The sequence below is a fragment of the Alosa sapidissima genome, chromosome 12 (genome assembly GCF_018492685.1).
Source record: "Alosa sapidissima isolate fAloSap1 chromosome 12, fAloSap1.pri, whole genome shotgun sequence".
Classification (NCBI taxonomy): Eukaryota; Metazoa; Chordata; class Actinopteri; order Clupeiformes; family Clupeidae; genus Alosa; species Alosa sapidissima.
In genome coordinates, this window is record NC_055968.1 from 29,704,663 (window position 1) to 29,725,711 (window position 21,049).

At 42.5% G+C, this 21,049-nt stretch overlaps 1 protein-coding gene across 3 annotated transcripts in view; it reads right to left on the reverse strand.

The window, feature by feature from the left end:
* Positions 1-1,856: 1,856 nt before the first annotated feature.
* The window catches only part of pla2g4ab (phospholipase A2, group IVAb (cytosolic, calcium-dependent)), a 51,411-nt gene continuing 32,218 nt past the window's right edge, over positions 1,857-21,049 (reverse strand). For all 3 annotated transcript variants that reach the window (XM_042058139.1, XM_042058140.1, XM_042058138.1), the window contains 8 exons: positions 18,842-18,979; positions 18,557-18,649; positions 16,533-16,598; positions 15,914-16,153; positions 9,061-9,245; positions 7,629-7,818; positions 5,451-5,608; positions 1,857-3,332 (listed from right to left, as the gene is read on the reverse strand). In XM_042058139.1, the coding sequence (XP_041914073.1) occupies positions 3,195-3,332; positions 5,451-5,608; positions 7,629-7,818; positions 9,061-9,245; positions 15,914-16,153; positions 16,533-16,598; positions 18,557-18,649; positions 18,842-18,979 (1,208 nt within the window). In that variant the 3' untranslated portion in view covers positions 1,857-3,194. The remainder of the gene's footprint in view (positions 3,333-5,450; positions 5,609-7,628; positions 7,819-9,060; positions 9,246-15,913; positions 16,154-16,532; positions 16,599-18,556; positions 18,650-18,841; positions 18,980-21,049) is intronic.

Sequence of the window (21,049 nt, forward strand, 5' to 3'; positions counted from 1 at the left end):
ACAACAATTGTTTTGTGCATTACTGTATTTGTTTAAATAAATCACCTTCCGCTCGCCAATTCCTGTCCTGTCACTTTCTCCCGAGAGAGGCTAAAAAAAAAAGAAACGCTAGAGCAGCCAGGCAGCTACATTGCAACACTCTGGGGGCATGATTTTAAAGATGCCCTGTAGAAGTGTAGCACTGTAGCTGCCTGGCTACTCTAGCTCTTGGCTGCAGCAACTCAAGCTAGGTAGCACCAATCGATTTTTTTTTTTTTTCGTACCAAGTTCTCCTTTAAAGCTCTGATACTTAAAGCAGTTCTCTTCATTGTGGTACATCATGGGCAGATACCACTTTATCTCAAGCTGTAATCAGTTTCAGAGTTGCCCCTTACCAATATTCAACTCTACCTCTACAGTTCTTATGAGACATCTTCAACCTATACTGGTTTGGAGTTAAGTGATTCACCCTTTCATTTTACATTGAGTACAGGGGGGCCACCAATCATCTGCATGTATTGATCCATATTGGAGAGCCGTCCTCTGGCGTTTTCTTGTGTAATCCATATTGGAGATATGGCCATGAATGTAACTGAACAAGGCGGACATTGCAACACAGCTTATCAAAATTCTCATCAGAAAGCCATGTGAATTTGCATTGGAAGTTAATATTCTGAAACAAGATGATACGGCTCAAGGGCTCCCTGTTTTGTCACAGGGCATGGGTGGATTTCTGTGTCAGATTGTTTAAAAGTTTGCCTGTACGTTTCCATGTGTTTATGGCTGTGTATGCGTGCAGGCGGATGAGTCTTTGAGTTTGTGGAGGCAGTTGTGTATGCTGAGATGGGTTGTCATAGAATCATAGCATAGCCCAGAAGGCAAGGGTGTCACGTTACTGTTATATGGAATGACAAACTCTTTAATGGAGTATTGTATCTCTGACTTGATACAGAATAATGCAGAAAAGTATGAGGTCAACAAACAAATGTTTGGTCACAGAGTTTTTATTATTAAACATGGATTATTTTTATTATGCCAGTTGAAAATCTGTCAAATTACTATTACCAATATTACTCCTAATTATACAACTATCATTGAATGTAAACACACAATACCAACTATTAGCTAATAATAATTATAATAGTAAAATAAAATATTAGTGCCATACTAATACAAAAAAAAGCAAAGAAATATCTAATGTCTGATTCATTCAACTACATACAAAAGAAAGAAAACATTTTCCAAAAGAAGAGACATTGAAAAGGTGAGTTTCCAATATGCCGTTTTGGTTACACTTTCCTTTAGGCATTATTACAATGTAACTACACTATCAAGTACAGCGCAACATTGAGAGACACAGTGTAATGACACATTGATACTCGTATGAAACTCTGGTTAAGAGGTGCCACACTTTCTGGTATAGTTACAGTGTAAAAAGACTATGTAACAAAGTGTTCCCAAGTCTTGGATGAATCTTGCTGTGAGCTCATTATATTGGTCACAGCATCTAAATATTTCTTTAACAAGGATATCAATGGCAGTACAGCGGCAGAACAGTGGCGACTTCTCTACCTTGAGCAAAGGTGAAGCTGAGAATCGCATACCTACAAAGTCAGCTATAGTCTAAATACATACAACAAGTATATGTATTAGGCACATGTATTGTGCAACAAATGGGAATGACGCATGACTCATGGTGCATCATTCAAAGGCCTGAAATAATTTAAACTTCTGGATAAAATTATCTGAATACATTTCCCTTAAACCCCCAAATGGAGAGATATAGTACAGTATATGTATGTATGTATGTATGAATGTATGTATGAATGTTTGTATAAACACATTTTTGTATAATATTTATGTACTGTATGTGTGCATGCTGTCAGATGAATCCTGTAAGAGACAGGGTGCTGTGATATTCCATAAGCTGATGCAGGCACAGGTGAGGGTGGAGAAAACATTTTTAAGATTCCACTGAAAGTGCCCAGGGGAAGAGTTTCCATTACCACGGCCTACACACACACACACACACACACACACACACACACACACACAATGCATTGTACAGACACTTTAAGACACACACACACACACACACACACACACACACACACACACACACAATGAATTGTACATACACATACACACACACACACACACACACACACACACTAGCATCAAGTAGCCTAGGTATACTGTGAGAAACATGGAAACATTCACATCTCTCTCTCTTTCTCTTCCTCTTACTGTCTGAATAGTGACTGTTGGGGTCTTCCAGTTAGGAAATGACAAAGCAGGAATTAGCAATCGCCTGTAATAACAAAGACAAGCACCTTCCAAGACCTAGAATAGAGGCAGAGTGAGAAAAAGAGAGAGAGAGAGAGAGAGATCGGAAAAGGGCAATGAATGAAAGGAAGAAAGGCGAACCACAATGTTTTTTTGTTAGGTAAGTAAAGCCACTCTGAAACCACTCCCGGTCTTTCATAAACATGGATGAGATGATTTGAGGATGTCTCGAGAACAGGGTTGCGTTTTGAAACTTCTGCTTCAGCCAGGCCTGTAGTATCCACCGCAGAGCTTCCCCTTCAGCCATGCAGAAGGCAGGTTGGTGCCCTTGCACGCACTCATGAATGTTTACGGACTCCTTGAAAGCAACATGAAGCCAAACAAAACTAGGTCTGAACTCGGCTGATGAGGCTATTCAGATAAAACAGATGGAAAGTGAGAGATTGAGTTTTGTTTACGTCCGGCCAAATTGCATCAACATGAGTGGACATCTTTAAATTTCCTATACTTGATAGGATTCCTAACATCCCACACCCCAGAAAATGGCCCAAATTCAACGTTGTGTTTGTGTTTGTGTGTGTTATTTTCCAGTCTTAATCCATTGCTACAGTTCCCTATTCAAGACTTTCTTCGAGCGAGTCATTTGGAAACTCCAACTTCCTCAGCCCACGCATGGCCTGAATCAAAATACGTTCACAGACAGAGGTGGGAGGCCTGGGGGGTTGTGAGTTCACCAGGGATGCCTTTTCTCACAGTCCTTTCTTACAACACAGTGATGATGTGGTCAGCTGAGAGAATCCTCCAGACAAGAGAACCTGAGTGACCAGCAGGACATTTGCCCCAAACCCCTCTTCTCTGACTAGTCTGGAAAAGGTCACGAGAGGTCATCAGAGGTCACGTTAGGTCACTGCTGTCACCACCAGAGGCCTTCACTTGCGCGCCGTTGCTCGGGTCTCCCTCTTCAGGAACTTCTTGTTCTGGATCTCGTTCAGCGAGAGGGAGACGGAACAGCGCGTCGGGTTCTCTTTGCGGTACACAACACTGTCCTTTATTGCCTCTTTGATAACCTAAAGGAAGCAGATACAAAGGTTGGCATGACATGAGTAAATATTACTCATTACATCGCACATTTCATGGGAAAGATTCAGAGAGGCTATGAGGCACAGTGTTCTGTTTGTTGTGTTCCGAGTGCTAAATCTAGTGTGGTAACCTCAACTCAGAATCAAGTATACCATCGCCAGTATCAACTGCAGATGTCGTAATGAGGAAGGAAGTGTGCTATGAGTAACAGATCGTCTACAATTCTGTGCAGAGCGGTCATAGTGCCTCACACTGAACAACACAAAAGTTAAAAGTATCCAATGCAGTTCTTTTCTTTATGCTCGGCTCCCTCTGCAGTTGTGGAGTATTTGTATTTTACACAAAAGTCATAAATACTGCTCATGGCTAGAACCCTTCCCCCTGGACATGGTATATGTAAATTTGTTTACAAACCGGAAAGGATAATTTCATGCCAACTGGCAAGATGATTTAATACAAAATATATTGCACAATTGCTGTAAAGTGATTTGGGATTCTCCAGATCGAGGGAGAGCTAGTTGCAAGGCCTGTTCTCTGTAGATGGCTAGGCTGTGGCGTGCGATTCTCCCTATTACAACTTAGTTTACATCAGCGTTGTTTTGAAGCTGTTATATTGAGGTAAAAAATACTTGCATAGGATGCCTTTAAGTTAAGTTACTTTCTTTGTCCTGTCCTCGGCATTTAACCCATCCAGGCATAGTGCACACACATACACATACACACTAGGAGCAGACATACACACCCAGACACCCACACATCCCTAACCAGTGGGCCACGGGTGTCTATAAAAAATAGAAACTCGTCAAGCTACTGTGAAGGAGACACTTCATGAATTGATCAACTCCAGAGTTATGAAACAGTTCCAAATAAAGTGCAGTTAGCTACGGGATTGAATGCGTTGACATGCTGATTTATGGAGACATATCTGCTGATTTATGGAGACGCATCTGCTGGTGACACTGGGTGCAAGTGGAGGGTGTTTCAGCACCAATCTGATTAAATATGAATTAATTAGATAATTGTTCGTTATGGGCTGCGAGGACGCTGATGTAAGCGTCTTGTCTCCTCCCATCCCTGTGGGAGTGAATGGAATATATGAATGCCTCATAGGCAGACAGTTTGCTCACTGACACAATCAGTGTTGTATGTGCCAAAGTATGCACTCGCAAAGGGAAACATTGAGATACTTTACTGGTCCAATTACCACATGGCAAACCAGGCAGTAGTTTGACTATCATATAATCCCAAACTCATACTCCCATCCTGAAAACAATACCACTCTCCTGGATGGAGGCCGGCTGATTTTAAGTACACCTTCCACAGAGCCATCCATATGTAGTGTTTTGTATGTATTTTGTATGCACTAGAGATGGGTTTTGAAACAATCTTTATTTTAATAATTTACTGATTTAATAATACTGATTCCTGAAATCATGAGATCAATGGTTTAATGTACCGTAACTCTATGCCTTTTCCTGTGGAAATGTGAATTGAAGTCTTTGGCTCTTGGCTTTGAAATAAGATGCTAGAACATCACAAGAAATATGAACACATTTTTGTTCAATTAAAAAAAACCTTGCAGACTTTGCAAAAGGACCTCAGGGAATTTAATAAAATAATTGAATTTTAAAAATGCACTATGTCAGAGGGTTCCCTGTAAAATGTACATCATTAGTTCACTGGGATTCCATTTCATATTCAAGCAAAAACTGGTATTGTAATAGAAATATTCATAACAAAATCGATATTGAATTGAATCAAATCGGAAATCAAATGGAATTGGAGTCTTGTGAATCTGAATTGAATTGTTTCAGGAAATCAGTAGTGATAGCTAGTAGTAGTCAGCTCTAGTATGCACATGACCATGCCACTGACAGGTATGAATTTGGCTCACAATGTGTGACCATGAGCTCTCTCTCATGTGATGATGAGTGCACTACAGCCACCCCAGGCATTCTGCATGCTTTACATGTCTTCAGTGGAAAAGCACACATGATTTGCATATTAAATCCTTGTATGGCAGAGAGCTGCACACATTCCTGATGGGCATACGGTGTCATTTGAATGTTTATAGACACACCTTTTTTTTTACATTTTATACATACCTCAATGTTGTTGAGCGTGTTGAACTCCATCAGGTCGTGCAGCTGCTGGAAGGCATGGTTAGGGTACTGGAAGTTGAAGGTGGAGTACGGCGTGTTAGGGTCGTCGAAGATGTCAAAATCGGCAAATTCCTTATCTTTCTCGGTTTCTCTTGGAACTCCTGCATTGGAAAGGACATAAATGGAGGTCAAATGTAACTTTACTTGTAACTTTAACAGTCAGAAAAAAAAACATTATAAAACAAATTGCAACTGCACTGCTATACACGTTTTAGTCTGCTAAACACCCCATGAGGAGACAGAGTATGATTTTATTGTGTCTGCTTAGAAGACTTACTAAAAAAACAAACAAAGAAACAGTCACAGAGTGCAGGAGAATATAGCAGATGGCAGAAGTAATAATCACACGTAAAGGAGTTTATATATAGAGCAGCAGCTCAAGCTGATGGCAGAAGTAATAATCACACGTAAAGGAGTTTATATATAGAGCAGCAGCTCAAGCTGATGGCAGAAGTAATAATCACACGTAAAGGAGTTTATATATAGAGCAGCAGCTCAAGCTGATGGCAGAAGTAATAATCACACGTAAAGGAGTTTATATATAGAGCAGCAGCTCAAGCTGATGGCAGAAGTAATAATCACACGTAAAGGAGTTTATATATAGAGCAGCAGCTCAAGCTGATGGCAGAAGTAATAATCACACGTAAAGGAGTTTATATATAGAGCAGCAGCTCAAGCTGATGGCAGAAGTAATAATCACACGTAAAGGAGTTTATATATAGAGCAGCAGCTCAAGCTGATGGCAGAAGTAATAATCACACGTAAAGGAGTTTATATATAGAGCAGCAGCTCAAGCTGATGGCAGAAGTAATAATCACACGTAAAGGAGTTTATATATAGAGCAGCAGCTCAAGCTGATGGCAGAAGTAATAATCACACGTAAAGGAGTTTATATATAGAGCAGCAGCTCAAGCTGATGGCAGAAGTAATAATCACACGTAAAGGAGTTTATATATAGAGCAGCAGCTCAAGCTGATGGCAGAAGTAATAATCACACGTAAAGGAGTTTATATATAGAGCAGCAGCTCAAGCTGATGGCAGAAGTAATAATCACACGTAAAGGAGTTTATATATAGAGCAGCAGCTCAAGCTGATGGCAGAAGTAATAATCACACGTAAAGGAGTTTATATATAGAGCAGCAGCTCAAGCTGATGGCAGAAGTAATAATCACACGTAAAGGAGTTTATATATAGAGCAGCAGCTCAAGCTGATGGCAGAAGTAATAATCACACGTAAAGGAGTTTATATATAGAGCAGCAGCTCAAGCTGATGGCAGAAGTAATAATCACACGTAAAGGAGTTTATATATAGAGCAGCAGCTCAAGCTGATGGCAGAAGTAATAATCACACGTAAAGGAGTTTATATATAGAGCAGTAGCTCAAGCTGTGAAAAGTTGCAAAGAGGAATATGTATTGTTGTTCTGCATGCACATTGCACACGCACACACAAAGAGAAAACTGTATGACTGTCTCTTTGCATGTGTGTGTATCTGTCTGTGTGTGTGTGGTATGTGTGTGTGTGTGTGTGTGTGTGTGTGTGTGTGTGTGTGTGTGTGTGTGTGTGTGTGTGTGTGTGTCCCTGATGATGTATTGCGTTTACTCTGCACAGTGTTTTATAGTTGTCAGAGACTCCCAGGGAGTTTTAGTGTGCCATAATTTCACATGACAGAACCCACACAGGCACACAGCTGTACACTCGACACATGAGGCTAATGATTTACTTAAGCACACACACACACACACACACACACACAGACACACACACACACACACAAACACACACATACAAGGAAGAGCGGTCTGCCCTGGAATGTGCCTCTTGACATCTGAGTATAACTTTAAGAGCAGTACATCCTGATGCCATCACAAGTTCAACAAGTTAGGATTATGGAAGTAACATATGAATATATTTTCCCTCTCCTGACACAAACATACACACACACAAAAAATGAACACACATATCCACATGCATCTACACACACACACACACATGCGCACGCACACGCACACGCGCACAAGCACATGCACACATACACACACACACACACACACACACACACACACACACACACACACACACACACACACACACAGACATAGAGACACAGAGACACACATACCAGGGGCTTTGAACTGCCTGAAGTTGATGTTGACCAGCACAAAGTGTATCACAGTGGGGCAGTTCTTGTCATCCTTGTTGGGCTTGAAGACATAGCATTCTTTCAGACCCTCACGGTCAAACACTTTGGGGTCAATTTTAGGGAAGGGCAGTTTATTCATGCGAGCCCATTTCTCTGCCAGCAACAGCTCCTGTTAACACACAAGAAGTGAGGATAAGACAATGAATCCCTAAGTAATAATGATCAGGTGTGAATATGATAAGGCAATAAGGTGGTGTTTAGACGACAACACGATAAGGCAATAAGGTGGTGTTTAGACGACAACACGATAAGGCAATAAGGTGGTGTTTAGACGACATGGACGATAAGGCAATAAGGTGGTGTTCAGACGACAAGATGATAAGGCAATAAGGTGGTGTTTAGAAGACAAGACGATAAGGCAATAAGGTGGTGTTTAGAAGACAAGACGATAAGGCAATACGGTGGTGTTTAGACGACAACACGATAAGGCAATACGGTAGTGTTTAGACGACAACACGATAAGGCAATAAGGTAGTGTTTAGACGACAAGACAATAAGGCAATAAGGTGGTGTTTAGATGACAAGACGATAAGGCAATAAGGTGGTTGGAGATTTATGTGAAGAGGCGGAGATTTTTCGTCAGTTCAAAAGAGAAAGAGGAAGTGATTTGTTGCTGTTGTTGCTATTTTCGGGATTTTGATTGTCTAACGTGTGCTTGAGCTTCTCATTACACTGCCACCTACAGGTTTGGCATGCTCCTGAGGCATATACACGGGTTAGTGTAAACAAAAACCTTTCCGAAAACTGACAGGTGTAAACAATGTTATTTTTGGAAACGGAGAGGGTGAAATGTCCGTTTATAAAAATAGCCGGCCAATGTGTACCGGTAAATGTAGCCTAAATCCATCAGGTGTGAATAGGCGGGTTTCCATTAACTTTGAAAATGCGGAAATCTAAACTGCGAAATGAAAATGGAAATGCTTCGCAAAAGTGAAATGGGAACACATTTTTAGGTCAGTTGCATGACACTAAAAACATTCCAAAATGTGGCTGGTTTCATGTGATATGTGATATGAATTCTTTTTTAAAATAGGTTTGTGGTGAAGCCAAATGATTCTGCTCATACAGTACAAGTGCAAGTTTTGATTGTTTGTGTTGTTTTTGTTGTTGCTGTTATGCTGTGAATTTGTGTGGACTGTAAGTGGGTGTTTGGTGTTTTAAGCCTCCAACGTCGTCTTCCAGGCAGCGCTGCATGGAAGGCACTAGGGTTAGGCAAGGGTTAGGGTTAAGGGTTAGGTGCCATGAAGTCGATGGTCGCAGCGCTGTCTTGAAGTTGACGGTGGGGGCTCAAAACACCATCGTAAGTGCGCACGCACTGTACATGTACGTACGGTACATGTTCCTGTCTCACCTTGAAGGGCGGGCTGGAGTCGCTGGGCCGGGCAGAGAAGTCGAAGGAGATGATGAGGTCGACTCCTCGCTGTGGCCGCAGGATAAGCGGGTAGGGCAGGTTGTAGGTCAGACCACTGTCCACCACGTGGATCTTCTTACTCTTCACATCCAGCGGCTCATAGATGCGGTCAAACTCGTCTGGGTCTGAGAAGATTCCGAAATCAAATCAATATGCAAAAAGCTTACACCGATGTACAAATACTCAAAATGACCGAGAGCTGTACAAAAATTCACCATTCTGCATCTCATTACACAGACATATGCTCTCTCTCTCTCTCTCTCTCTCTCTCTCTCTCTCTCTCACACACACACACGCACACGCTCACACACACACACATAGAGATCTCCAATCTTGCTCAGACTAATCTCTTTCCTCTCATCTAAATAAAGGTAAGAGTGGCGGGTGCCAAACATTGCATCTATGCAAAGTAGCTTCAGGAAGAAGGACTTTGGACAAGCATGCTTTACCACCCTGAAAGTAGTCATCACTCTAATGCTTCATGTGAGTTGGTGAAAAGGGATGGATGGGTGGGTGCAGATACATTGCTTAATGTGTGTGTGTCTGTGTGTGTGTGTGTGTGTGTCTGTATCTGTGTGTGTGTTCTAGTATAAACTTGTGTCTCAGGGTGATGTTACGCAGCTGGTTAAGGTCAGAGAGATAGAGAGAGAGAGAGAGAGAGAGAGAGAAAGAGATAGTGTGTGTGTGTGTGTGTGTCAGGAAACTCTCTGTATGTCCCCAGAAAGGATGGAAGAAAAAAAAGGTTAAGACAAAATCATGGTCAGGTTAACATAGATATCAAACAAACAAGTTCCTACACCACACACCTTAATAATTATTCCTTGGAATACACCACCCAGTTGGCCAGGAACCAGTATAATAAGCAAATCACCTGGGAAAAACTCATTCTGATCCACTGACTCAACCTGTAGTATGAGTGTGTAAGGCGGCCAGGATAGAGCGTCAACGGTGACTTCATGGCCAAATTGCAAGACATTGCAAGATAGCATTCTGCTAAGACAATTGTACTAATCTCTCATGACCTTAAAGTACCAAGGATGTTTACCTTTTGTGATTTTTAAAGTGCTGCCTTATCTTGTTGATGTAATTTCCTGTCTTAGTGAGGTTAGCAAATAACCCAAGAATAATGTGAGGAAGCTAAGTCACAATTACAGGTCAGTGGGCAGGGAGTCATAGCTTTACAAAGCATGTTTTGTCTAACGATTTCAACTAAAAACATGGTTATCCACTGACCTTATCCACTGTTCTCTTCAGGCAGCCAAACATTCTGGGCATTCATGTTAAAGAAATCAAATTCATCACATACTGCATAAAATTGAGCTATGTATTATGAAAGAGCTATGACCACTTATTGCTGATATGTGGGGACAAAACAGCGGGCCAGCACCCTCTTATATGTCAATTTATCAAAGGGACGCGACGTCTCCACCCGGTTTCTAAACCACCCTTCATGGAATCTACTTATGGTTTTAGATGTTCTGTCTCGTCCTCACTTCGAGCCATTACAGCAGTTGGATCTTAAAGTGCTCTCACTTAAAACGGCATTGTTGGTGGCCTTATCTACGGCTAAACGCGATATTCACGCCTTATCCATGAATATAGCCTGTATGCAATTTTTCCCGGGTGACACGAGGGTTGTATTAAAACCCAACCCAGCGTTCATTCTGAAGGTTGTCAATCCGTCACTGTCCTACCGTCCAATTGAACTATTTGCTTTCAACCCACCGCCTTTCGCCTCCCTGGAGCAGGAGCGGCTTTCAACGTTTGTCAGGTTTTACAGACTTGATGTCACAGCCCCGACTTTGGTGCATTCAGTGTTAGGCACTGGGACATCAGGTAACGGGGCACACTGATTCATTCATTCATTCATACCGATCAGTTTGATACCAAACAACCCTGTTGGATCATAATTAAGTGTAAACAGAATGACAACATCGATTTTCAAGTGTCGTGAAAATGCCCATTAGGACGCAAGCACTAAATATGTCAAAACTATATGACCGCACCATTTCCCAGAGTGCCACAATGTTTTTTATGAACCATCAGGGTCCACTTGAGGCATCTAGCATGGTGGCTTGTTTTCTCACCAAAATTCCCACGGGACTCTTGATGCTACTGGACTGTTTATGGGTTATGAAGTAATTTCTGAATGAGCATTTACATCAGGCATGGCTTAGCACGTGCATCTGGGATTCCCCATCATAGGAATGTGGGGAAGGATTGCAGAGCGCTCTGTCTGGGGTCTGGCTAGTATTGGGAGAACCATGTCTAACTTTCTCACCAATGGAGGGCTCAGGGCTTCACTGGCATTTGTTATGGAAACAGCTACATACCTCAACAAACACATACTATTGTGGTCTGTTTGCCAATAGCTTTGTGTTCTGCCTATTAATCATCATAAACTGCAGCAAAGACTGCGCCAGGCTTTAGTTCCACTAGCCAGATTTCTCAGCTATAGTCTGGCAGCCAGTTGGAACAGCGCAGAGCCCTGGAGGAACACAGATCAGGCAATACAGCCAACACTGCAGGAGATTCAGCTCCTCGAGTACAACTAGGGGCAGCCATGGCCTACTGGAGGGGCAGCCGTAGCCTATTGGAGCGGCAGCCGTGGCCTACTTTAGGGGCAGCCATGGCCTACTGGAGGGGCAGCCGTAGCCTATTGGAGGGGCAGCCGTGGCCTACTGGTTAGCGCTTCGGACTTGTAACTGGAGGGTTGCCGGTTCGAACCCAGACCAGTAGGCACGGCTGAAGTGCCCTTGAGCAAGGCACCTAACCCCTCACTGCTCCCCGAGCGCCGCTGTTGTTGCAGGCAGCTCACTGCGCCGGGATTAGTGTGTGCTTCACCTCACTGTGTGTTCACTGTGTGCTGAGTGTGTTTCACTTATTCACGGATTGGGATAAATGTAGAGACCAAATTTCCCTCACGGGATCAAAAGAGTATATATACTTATACTTACTTATACTTATACTAACTACCTCAATTAATCAGTGTCTGTGGATTACGTCCATTATGTCCTCTGACATGATGAATTATGGGACTGTCGCAGTTGAATCATTGAGCACTTTCAGTGTGTTCTGACAGTGTTTTTTGTTCTCTGAGATGGTTGAGAGATTTTCCACATGCCGAGTGTGTTCTCTGTAACATAGTGTTTTGCATGGCTGCCACAAAATATCTCTCTGGTAGTAGTTGTTGTTTACTGAGCTAATGCACAAAGCCCGTGTGAAAGCTGCCTCCGCCCAAAAGAAAGAAGAAAGAAGTGAACCATCATCACTGAGGATAAGTGTGACCTGTGAATGACACCGGAATCACAGTGTTTGTGTCACCGCAATCATGTGTTTGTGTGCCACATTGAAAACCAATGTTTAGGAAGCCAACTTCTGGCCTTTTCCCCGCAAAAAATGGAAATGTAGTATCAATAAAATCATTAATTTCAGTATTTATCATGTTATAAATTACATTTTGAGCACTATATCTTAAAACCCCAATACATACATAATCTGTCTTTTACAACAATAAACACATTATGGGCTATATTTTAACGGTCTGAAACGGAAGTGTCTTTGCGCAAAATGCAAGTCACTTTGTGGGCGGATCTTGGGCGCTGATGCTATTTTACCGGCGGGATATTTGACTGTTGCACCAGGCGCAAATCTAAAATGGGGTGGTCTGAAGTAGCTACATTAATCATGGGTGTGGTTTGGGCGTAACGTGCAATAAACCAATCAGGGCGTCATCTCACATTCCCTTTAACAACAGGCACGCTTGTTCCATAGCTGATTGCTATTATGGTGGCGTATTTGCCAGGCGCAGCCAGGAGCGTTCACAGCACTATAATTTTACTGTTCAGTTAGGAACTGTCAGCTATTGATTTTTCCTCTTGACAAAATGTAATACAGAATTGTCACAAAGACATACAGTACTTTCCGATGTTTTGGGATCACTCTCACTCAATCACGAGATTATGAATGCATGGTGATATTTTTGCTATGTACAATGTAATCTAACATTACCTCTCTATAGACAATGAATATCTTCTGTCAGTTAATCTCTTCTCTCCCGTGCTGCCGCTGGGGCATTTGGGTTAAATGGCATCGGCATGCAATTCAACATCACGTCTCCTTAAGTCATCTAATATTTCCTAATTTATGTCATCAACACAATCTGTGATTCGTGAAAATGTGTACGCTAGATTTCACATCTTAATGGACACCACACTGATTTCCCTCGAGTGGTAATATTTTTCTTTGAAATTATGTATGGTTTACCGAAATGGGAACTATGTTGTATAGATGAGTGGAGCAAAGTGTGCGTTGCGCAGCACAGGCGGCCTGTGAGAAACAGTTTCCAAGTTGACCTAACTTTCAACTCTGCACAGTATATCCCATTAACTGCATGACAGTAGGCTATTTACAATATTTTCTGTTAAGTAGAGTTTGTAAACACTTTATCATCAACTTAATGCATGCACAACATTCGTTTGAGCAGGAGAGAGAATGAATGGGTGCAGCAACTACAGAAATTGTAGCCATACTTGCTGCTTTCTTGTACTATTTGCTGGTTAACAGCTCATAAAAGCTGATTTAAGCTAATTCACTAACTCAAGACTTTAAGGCCATCATGGATATAAAACGTTTTTTGAAAATAACGAAAGGATGGAGGGAACATAAAGCTTGGAGTTATTTCAGATGGGCTATAACAAGGTAGGCAAAATTCTGGTGCTTAAAACCTTAGCGCAGCTGGAATAATGTTTAGGCTGATGTTAAAGCGCACGCGATGTTTAAAGCCATACATAACGGTAAATTGGAACAAAACTAAAGCTACTCATTTTTTAGGTCACCAATGCACGAACAAAACCGGGAAATGGACAAATATTATCACGGGGGTGTCTGTAGATTGGTGTGCAACACATTCATTCACGCAGGCCCTCAAAATAGCACCTGCATTTGCGCCACAGACTTTAGACCAGGGAGTTCCTGGTCTGTGGCGGAATTGTTTTCTGAAACTGCAAAATATCAACAGTGAACGTTTGCGCCGGAACACGCCCCGTCTTTTCGCTGAACCGCCCCGGTGGGCGCAATCGAATTCCCTAATTTACAGGCACGTACCTGTGGAGGGAAAATTCCAATATGCGCTGACTGCAAAATAGGAAAGACAAAAGCGCGAGTATACAAAGTCAATTGCGCTGGGACGCACGATAGAGCCCAATGACCTATAATGACATTTTTATGCTACGACTATTTTCACACTCTTTATATTAGAAAGCTAGATACTGCATTGGGCTCCCGAATGTATGTAAATAGCGCCGCCATATTGGTGGGGGCAACACGTTTACTGTCTATGGGAGAGTGACAGTAACACTTGCCACAATCAGAGACACCTGATTGATTTCCAGTCAGAGTCACATGTTTCTCTATTGGCCTCCAGTTATTGTTGTCCTCACCAATATGGCGGCCGCATTTACGATGCCACCTAATAGAACTCGACAGTCAATGCGGTATCTAGCTTTCTAATATCTATGCCAGGGGTATTCAATTAATCTTCAGCGAGGTCCAGTTACGGAAAATTTCCTCAAGCAAAGGTCCGGAGCATCATAATGTTTAACGTGCGTGTTTAGGCTATGTATATGTATGTATGTATAATATTAGGATGGATGGATGGAGCCTAGTTGTAGATAGATAGATATATAGATAGATAGATAGATAGATAGATAGATAGATAGATACTTTATTGATCCCCAAGGGGAAATTCAAGAAATAAAAGATTGTAGGCCTAGGCCTAATGTTTAATGTGAAATAAAATAAGTAGCCTAAAAGGCAACATTCGAAATGAGGAGGAATAAGGCAAGATAAGAGTAGCCTAATTGGGGAGAAAAACTGAGTAGCCTTGGCTATTTTTAAGATCTTAACGTGAACTTAATATAAAATTTGAGCTGAGACAAGGATGGATATTCCACAGCTGGTTCCTTGAACCCATTAATCAGCAAGTTTAATTTAATTTTTTTAGTTTTTTTTATGTTGACCCGAAATCCTGGAAACCCACGAATATCACGGGCAGTGAATGCATGTAGGCTTAACTAGATTGTGGTGGATCAATCATATTGCCTTCTTAAATCGTAAAATATTCTGTGGTCTCAGTTCACTGTTGAATGGGCCTAGCCTACCCTATTCTTGCTCAAAATATATGCTTTGTCTAGTAGAGGTGCTTCAAATTGGCGCTTAAAATCGCCTGTCTCAGAATATATAGAAGAGGTCCAGGGCAATTCCGCGCAAAACGGTCACATCCATATTTAGTTGGCGTTACGGATGTGACAGTTTTGCATGGTGTTGCCCCGTATCGTTATATAAAGCTCTGTTCTCGCTGTCTAGCTTTCTCCTCTTTGAGCAATCGATGATTTCAAAATAACTTACTTATCGTTAACTTAGATATCCATCTGATTGTTTCTCGTCCCGTCTCCTCTCCTCGCTCGTTTCAGGCTATCAGTCTCTTCCCCATAGTAGGCTACTTTACTCACTGACTCGACTTTATCAAAATTCACAGATTTCACTGGCTGAGTAGCAGCAAGCGAAATGATGGTTCCTGAAGCTCCTGAAGTAAATGCTGTTATCCTAACCAATGAAACATTTAGCGCAGCTTTGAAATCTTACGTGAAAATCTAAATTAGGCTATTATGGTCTGGGTCTGGATAGGATCACGTCACGGTCGGGACTCGGACCGCGGTCCGCCATTTGGTGATGGCTGATCTATGCTCTCCACCACGACAGAGTGTGTTAACCCTTCGGCCTTTGACCTCACCTGTGACGGCGTCGACCTCCTCCTCGGCCACCTGCGAGTACATGTAGTCACTGAAGGGTGAAAAAGGCATTGAGGTGTTGAGGTTGAGGCCCAGCATGAAGTTGTGCACCTTGCCGGCGCGGCCCTCACGCGTGTTAAACAGTGACGAGTCGCTGAAGAGGGACGAGACCATGCGCTGGACCCAGCTGGCCTGAGCTCGCTGGTGGAACTCCTCCTCCCCATCCTTGCCCTCCGAGCCACCTGAGAGACAGAGGGAAAGAGAGAGGGAATGAGAGAGAGAGAGGGAGTGAGAGAGAGAGAGAGAGATTGCATTCATATGAAACTATCAATGCTTATAGTTTTAAGGAGAAGAAAAAGGACTTTTTGAACTTTTTGACCCAAATGTAAACATGGGTACCTTTATTTAAAATGTTCAAGGCAAGTATTAAAATGGTTTTGCATCTCTTTGCCATTAAGTCAGCTTCAATGACCATGCATCATATTCATCCAAATTCTTTGAAAGGTCATGCCAGTGAGGGAGCCAATAAGCCACGTTGCTGGTGAGGGTGCAAACGTGGCTTGTGGCGTGGCATACAGCCTGGGCATATTGTGTCCTGGTGAAACACACAACACTCCTTACCTTTGCGTGGCTCCTCGTCATTGTCAATGTTGTCGGCTCCCACGATGTCTGCGGGCCTGATCTGTTCTGTAGTGCAGACGCAAAGCATCTGTTAACTTGCAGTACATACTGTACTCACGCGCGCACACACACACACACACGCACACACACACACACACACGCGCACACGCACACACTCACACACACACACCCGCACAACGCAATCACACACACACACACCCACACACACACACACACAAACACTCACAAACACTCACACACACACACGCATACGCACACACTCACACACCTGCATACACACACACACACTAACACACACCCGCAAGACGCAAACACACATGCACACACACACACTTACACACTCACACACCCGCACAACGCAAACACACACACACACACACACACACACACTCACACACACATGCGCATGCACACACTCACACACACACACACACACACACATACCTGCACGACGCAAACACACCCACACACACACACACACTATTCACTTCATGTCCAATTATTGTACTATTTGCAGTATGTAGAGAATACTGAGAATGTAGGTGGGTGCTTGTTGGGTGTGTAAATCTGACAAAATAATCTGCAGTTTATATACAAAGTGACAAAAAAAGAACGGGAATTACAGTAAATTATCCTTTTCAGCACCTGACACATCAACAACCATTACAGTAAGTAATTCGTTTTTCTCACTTGTCCACACATACAAACACACACACACACACACAAATGTGAGGTAAGGGGATTCTTGATTGACAATGCAATAACATTATTGAGTTTGCAACAATGCATTCCACAAGAAACAATCAAGGGAGCAGAGCTGCAAACAAACACACACACACACACACACACACACACACACACACACACATTCATTCAGTATGACTGTCCTGCTAAATGCAAACTATTTTCAGCCTGCATGGCTAGGCCAGTTTGCCCAGCTGTCAATCACCCTCGAGTACAATGAGGTGTTCCCCAGACACAGGATAGGCTTGAGAACCAAACTCAAATACTTCTGATGTTGATCATCACCTCTGATGTCGCACCTGTGGTATTTTTGCTGGACATAACTGACACTTAGTCATAATCCGTTGGACCACATCAAAATAGCTTACAAATGAAAGTATTGCTGTTTGAGCTCTCTGGAATCTGTGTTGTGATGATTCGTCAACTTCATAAGTTTCATTGTGGAGAAGCATACCATACTTATTATTAGTAATCTATTATGTGCCCACTGCCCACAACATGTACACCAAAGGTCACACACATAATATTTTTCCCACACAGTTTCTGCAGCAGGTAGCTGACTATATCAGTCCTGCTCTGTCTGAAGCTACAGTAGATTAGACAAATAGCTCCCTGACTTCAGACTATGTTCCTGACAAATTTGCTGTTGCACAACCTCTTGATGAAACTTAACTTGGATGCTTCACTACCCAGTAGTTACAAACGGCCATCTATTTGAAGTTGCTGAATGAAGCTATTACTGCTAAGCAGTTCAGTCTGGTTTCAAGCAGCATCACAGTACTCAGCCAGGAGTTAGGACATAGCTACTGTTAAACAGATGTCATAATGATGTTAAACAGATGTCATAATGGTACGTTTGATTCCTATGCTGACAATGTTTACCTTAACTTGACTTTGCAGCTGAATGAGGTAGACTAGTTGGAAACTACACACACTACACACAGACACACACACACACACACACATACACACACACACACGCTCAATGGTGTTTTATGCCCCCATCGTCGTCTTCCAGGCAGCGCTGCCACCGTCAACTTAAAGGCACCTAATCCTAAACCTAACCCCCAACCCTAACCTTAACCCATGCCTAACCATAGTGCCTTTCAGGCAGCGCTGCCTTGAAGACAACGTTGGGGGCATAAAACACCAAGAAACCACACACACACACACACACACACACACACACACACACACACACACGCACACACACACACACACACACACACACACACACACACACACACACACAGTCTTACCCAGTTCCTCCTCCATAGTACTTCCACTTGGTCCTGTGTCCTTGACTCCCAGCACCCTGTTGAAGAGAATGGAGAAGGCACTACCCCATATTCCTGCAGAGAGAAGCAACCAGCTTCAGAATGCCATCTAACCTGTCAAGTTTATTGTATTTTATTTACACAAAATATATAACAGTAATTTGCCAGTTCATGTATTGCACATTATTATTATATTATTATATTATATTATTAATGTATATGCGTGTGTGTGTATGTGTAATTATGAGAATGAGAATGTTTGAATACCCATTAGAAAATGTAACGGATTCTCCTCATACTTCTTGACTACAGTTCCCATGAAGAACTTGCTGCCGAAAAGGTCAGGTGTCATGAATGTTCCATATTTGGCCATGCCAATCTCATATGGACTAAACTCTACCCAATCTGTCAATGAACAAACAAGCACACGAGTAAAGCCCCAAACAATAGCACAGAGACACACAATAACACAATAGCAAACCTCCACACTAGCATACCTGAGGAGAACAAAATAAAATGGCATGGTAACCTGATAAACAAATGAGCAGTTTTCAACACACACACACACACACAGGTTTCATATACCTTGGTATATCCCAAGGCAGACTATTATTAGCCTGTGTGTGGGCAGTGTAAATAAGAGCTATTTTTCGCCCAGTGAATGAGAGACAGGCAGCGGTATGTAAACACGACTTGCTTGACTCACTCACTCCCACCCCTTCAGTAGAAACATCCTGGGAGGCGTGTGGTGCCAACGTGTGAGATGAGGGAGATACCTGCGGGTGGACAGCCGGTCATGCCAGGCATATCTTCAGTCCCCTAGGAAACGCCATTAACTCTTTCCATTCAGGGTAAGTACGAGCATGCTGTCATTTACAATGACACTCAAATCCAACCAGGGAGGTAGTCTCTTTGTTCCATTGCATATGTTCTGAGGAAATAATTCTTGTGTCGACAGTGGCGCAAATACACACACCCCATGACGCACTACTTCACAAACCCACTAAACCATGTTAAACATACCTTGTTTTATCTGTACCCTATTGAAATCACTGGATACTGAAATCACTGGATTAAATGCAAAGGCGGCAAGCAGAACCCTATTTCACAAAATGAGCTAACCAAAATACACTTTTGTCTAAAATCTGCTATACTTGCATATAGCCTATTGACCTATTATGCAAGCAATAATTTGCAGTGCACATTTTTAGAAAACTAAGTGCCAATAAAAAAACATACACTGCAACATACACACACGCACACATACTAGTGTAAGTCTCCACGATATATTGAATTTACACTACCAGTCTAGGTTTACACTAAGGGTGTATTAATACTACACTAAGGTTTGGGGTCACTTAGAAATTTCCATTCCACTCCATTATAGACAGAATACCAGTCCATTATAGGCAGAATACCAGTTAAGATCAGTTGCATTGTTCTTTTAATCAGGGCAGCAGTTTTCAGATTGCATAACAGTGCATACGGAAAGTATTCACAGCGTGTCACTTTCTCCACATTATGTCATGTTACAGCCTTATTCCAAAATGGATACAATTCTACACATAAAACCCCATAATGACAACTTAAAAAAAGTTTGTTTGGAATTTTTACAAATGTATAAAAAAAAAATTAAAAAAACGAAGAAATCACTTGTACATAAGTATCCTCGACCTTTGCATTCAGGTGCATTCTGTTTCCACTGATCATCCTTGAGATATTCCTAGGTGAATTCAGTTGATTGGACATGATTTGGAAAGGCACACACCTGTCTATATAAGGTCCCACAGTCAACAGTGCATGTCAAACCACAAAACAAGCGTGAAGTCGAAGGAATTGTCTGTAGACCTCCGAGACAGGATTGTCTCGAGGCAAAGATCTGGGGAACGGTACAGAAAAAATGTCTGCTGCTTTAAAAGTCCCAATGAGCACAGTGGCCTCCATCATCCGTAAATGGAAGAAGTTTGGAACCACCAGGACTCTTCCTAGAGCTGGCCGTCCCTCTAAACTGAGTGATCGGGGGAGAAGGGCTTTAGTTAGGGAGGTGACCAATAACCCGATTGTCACTCTGACAGAGCTCCAGAGTTCCTCTGTGGAGAGAGGAGAACCTTCCAGAAGGACGACCATCGCTGCAGCACTCCACCAATCAGGCCTGTATGGTAGAGTGGCCTGACGGAATTCCACTCCTTAGTAAAAGGCCCATGGCAGCCCACCTGGAGTTTGCCAAAAGGCACGTGAAAGACTCTCAGACCATGAGAAACAAAGATCGAACTCTTTAATGTGAATGCCAAACGTTATGTTTGGAGGACACCAGGCACCACTCATCACCTGGCCAATACCATCCCTACAGTGAAGCATGGTGGTGGCAGCATCATGCTGTGGGGATGTTTTTCAGAGGCAGGAACTGGGAGACTAGTCAGGATTGGGATTGAGGGAAAGATGAAGGCAGCAATGTACAGAGACATCCTGGAAGAA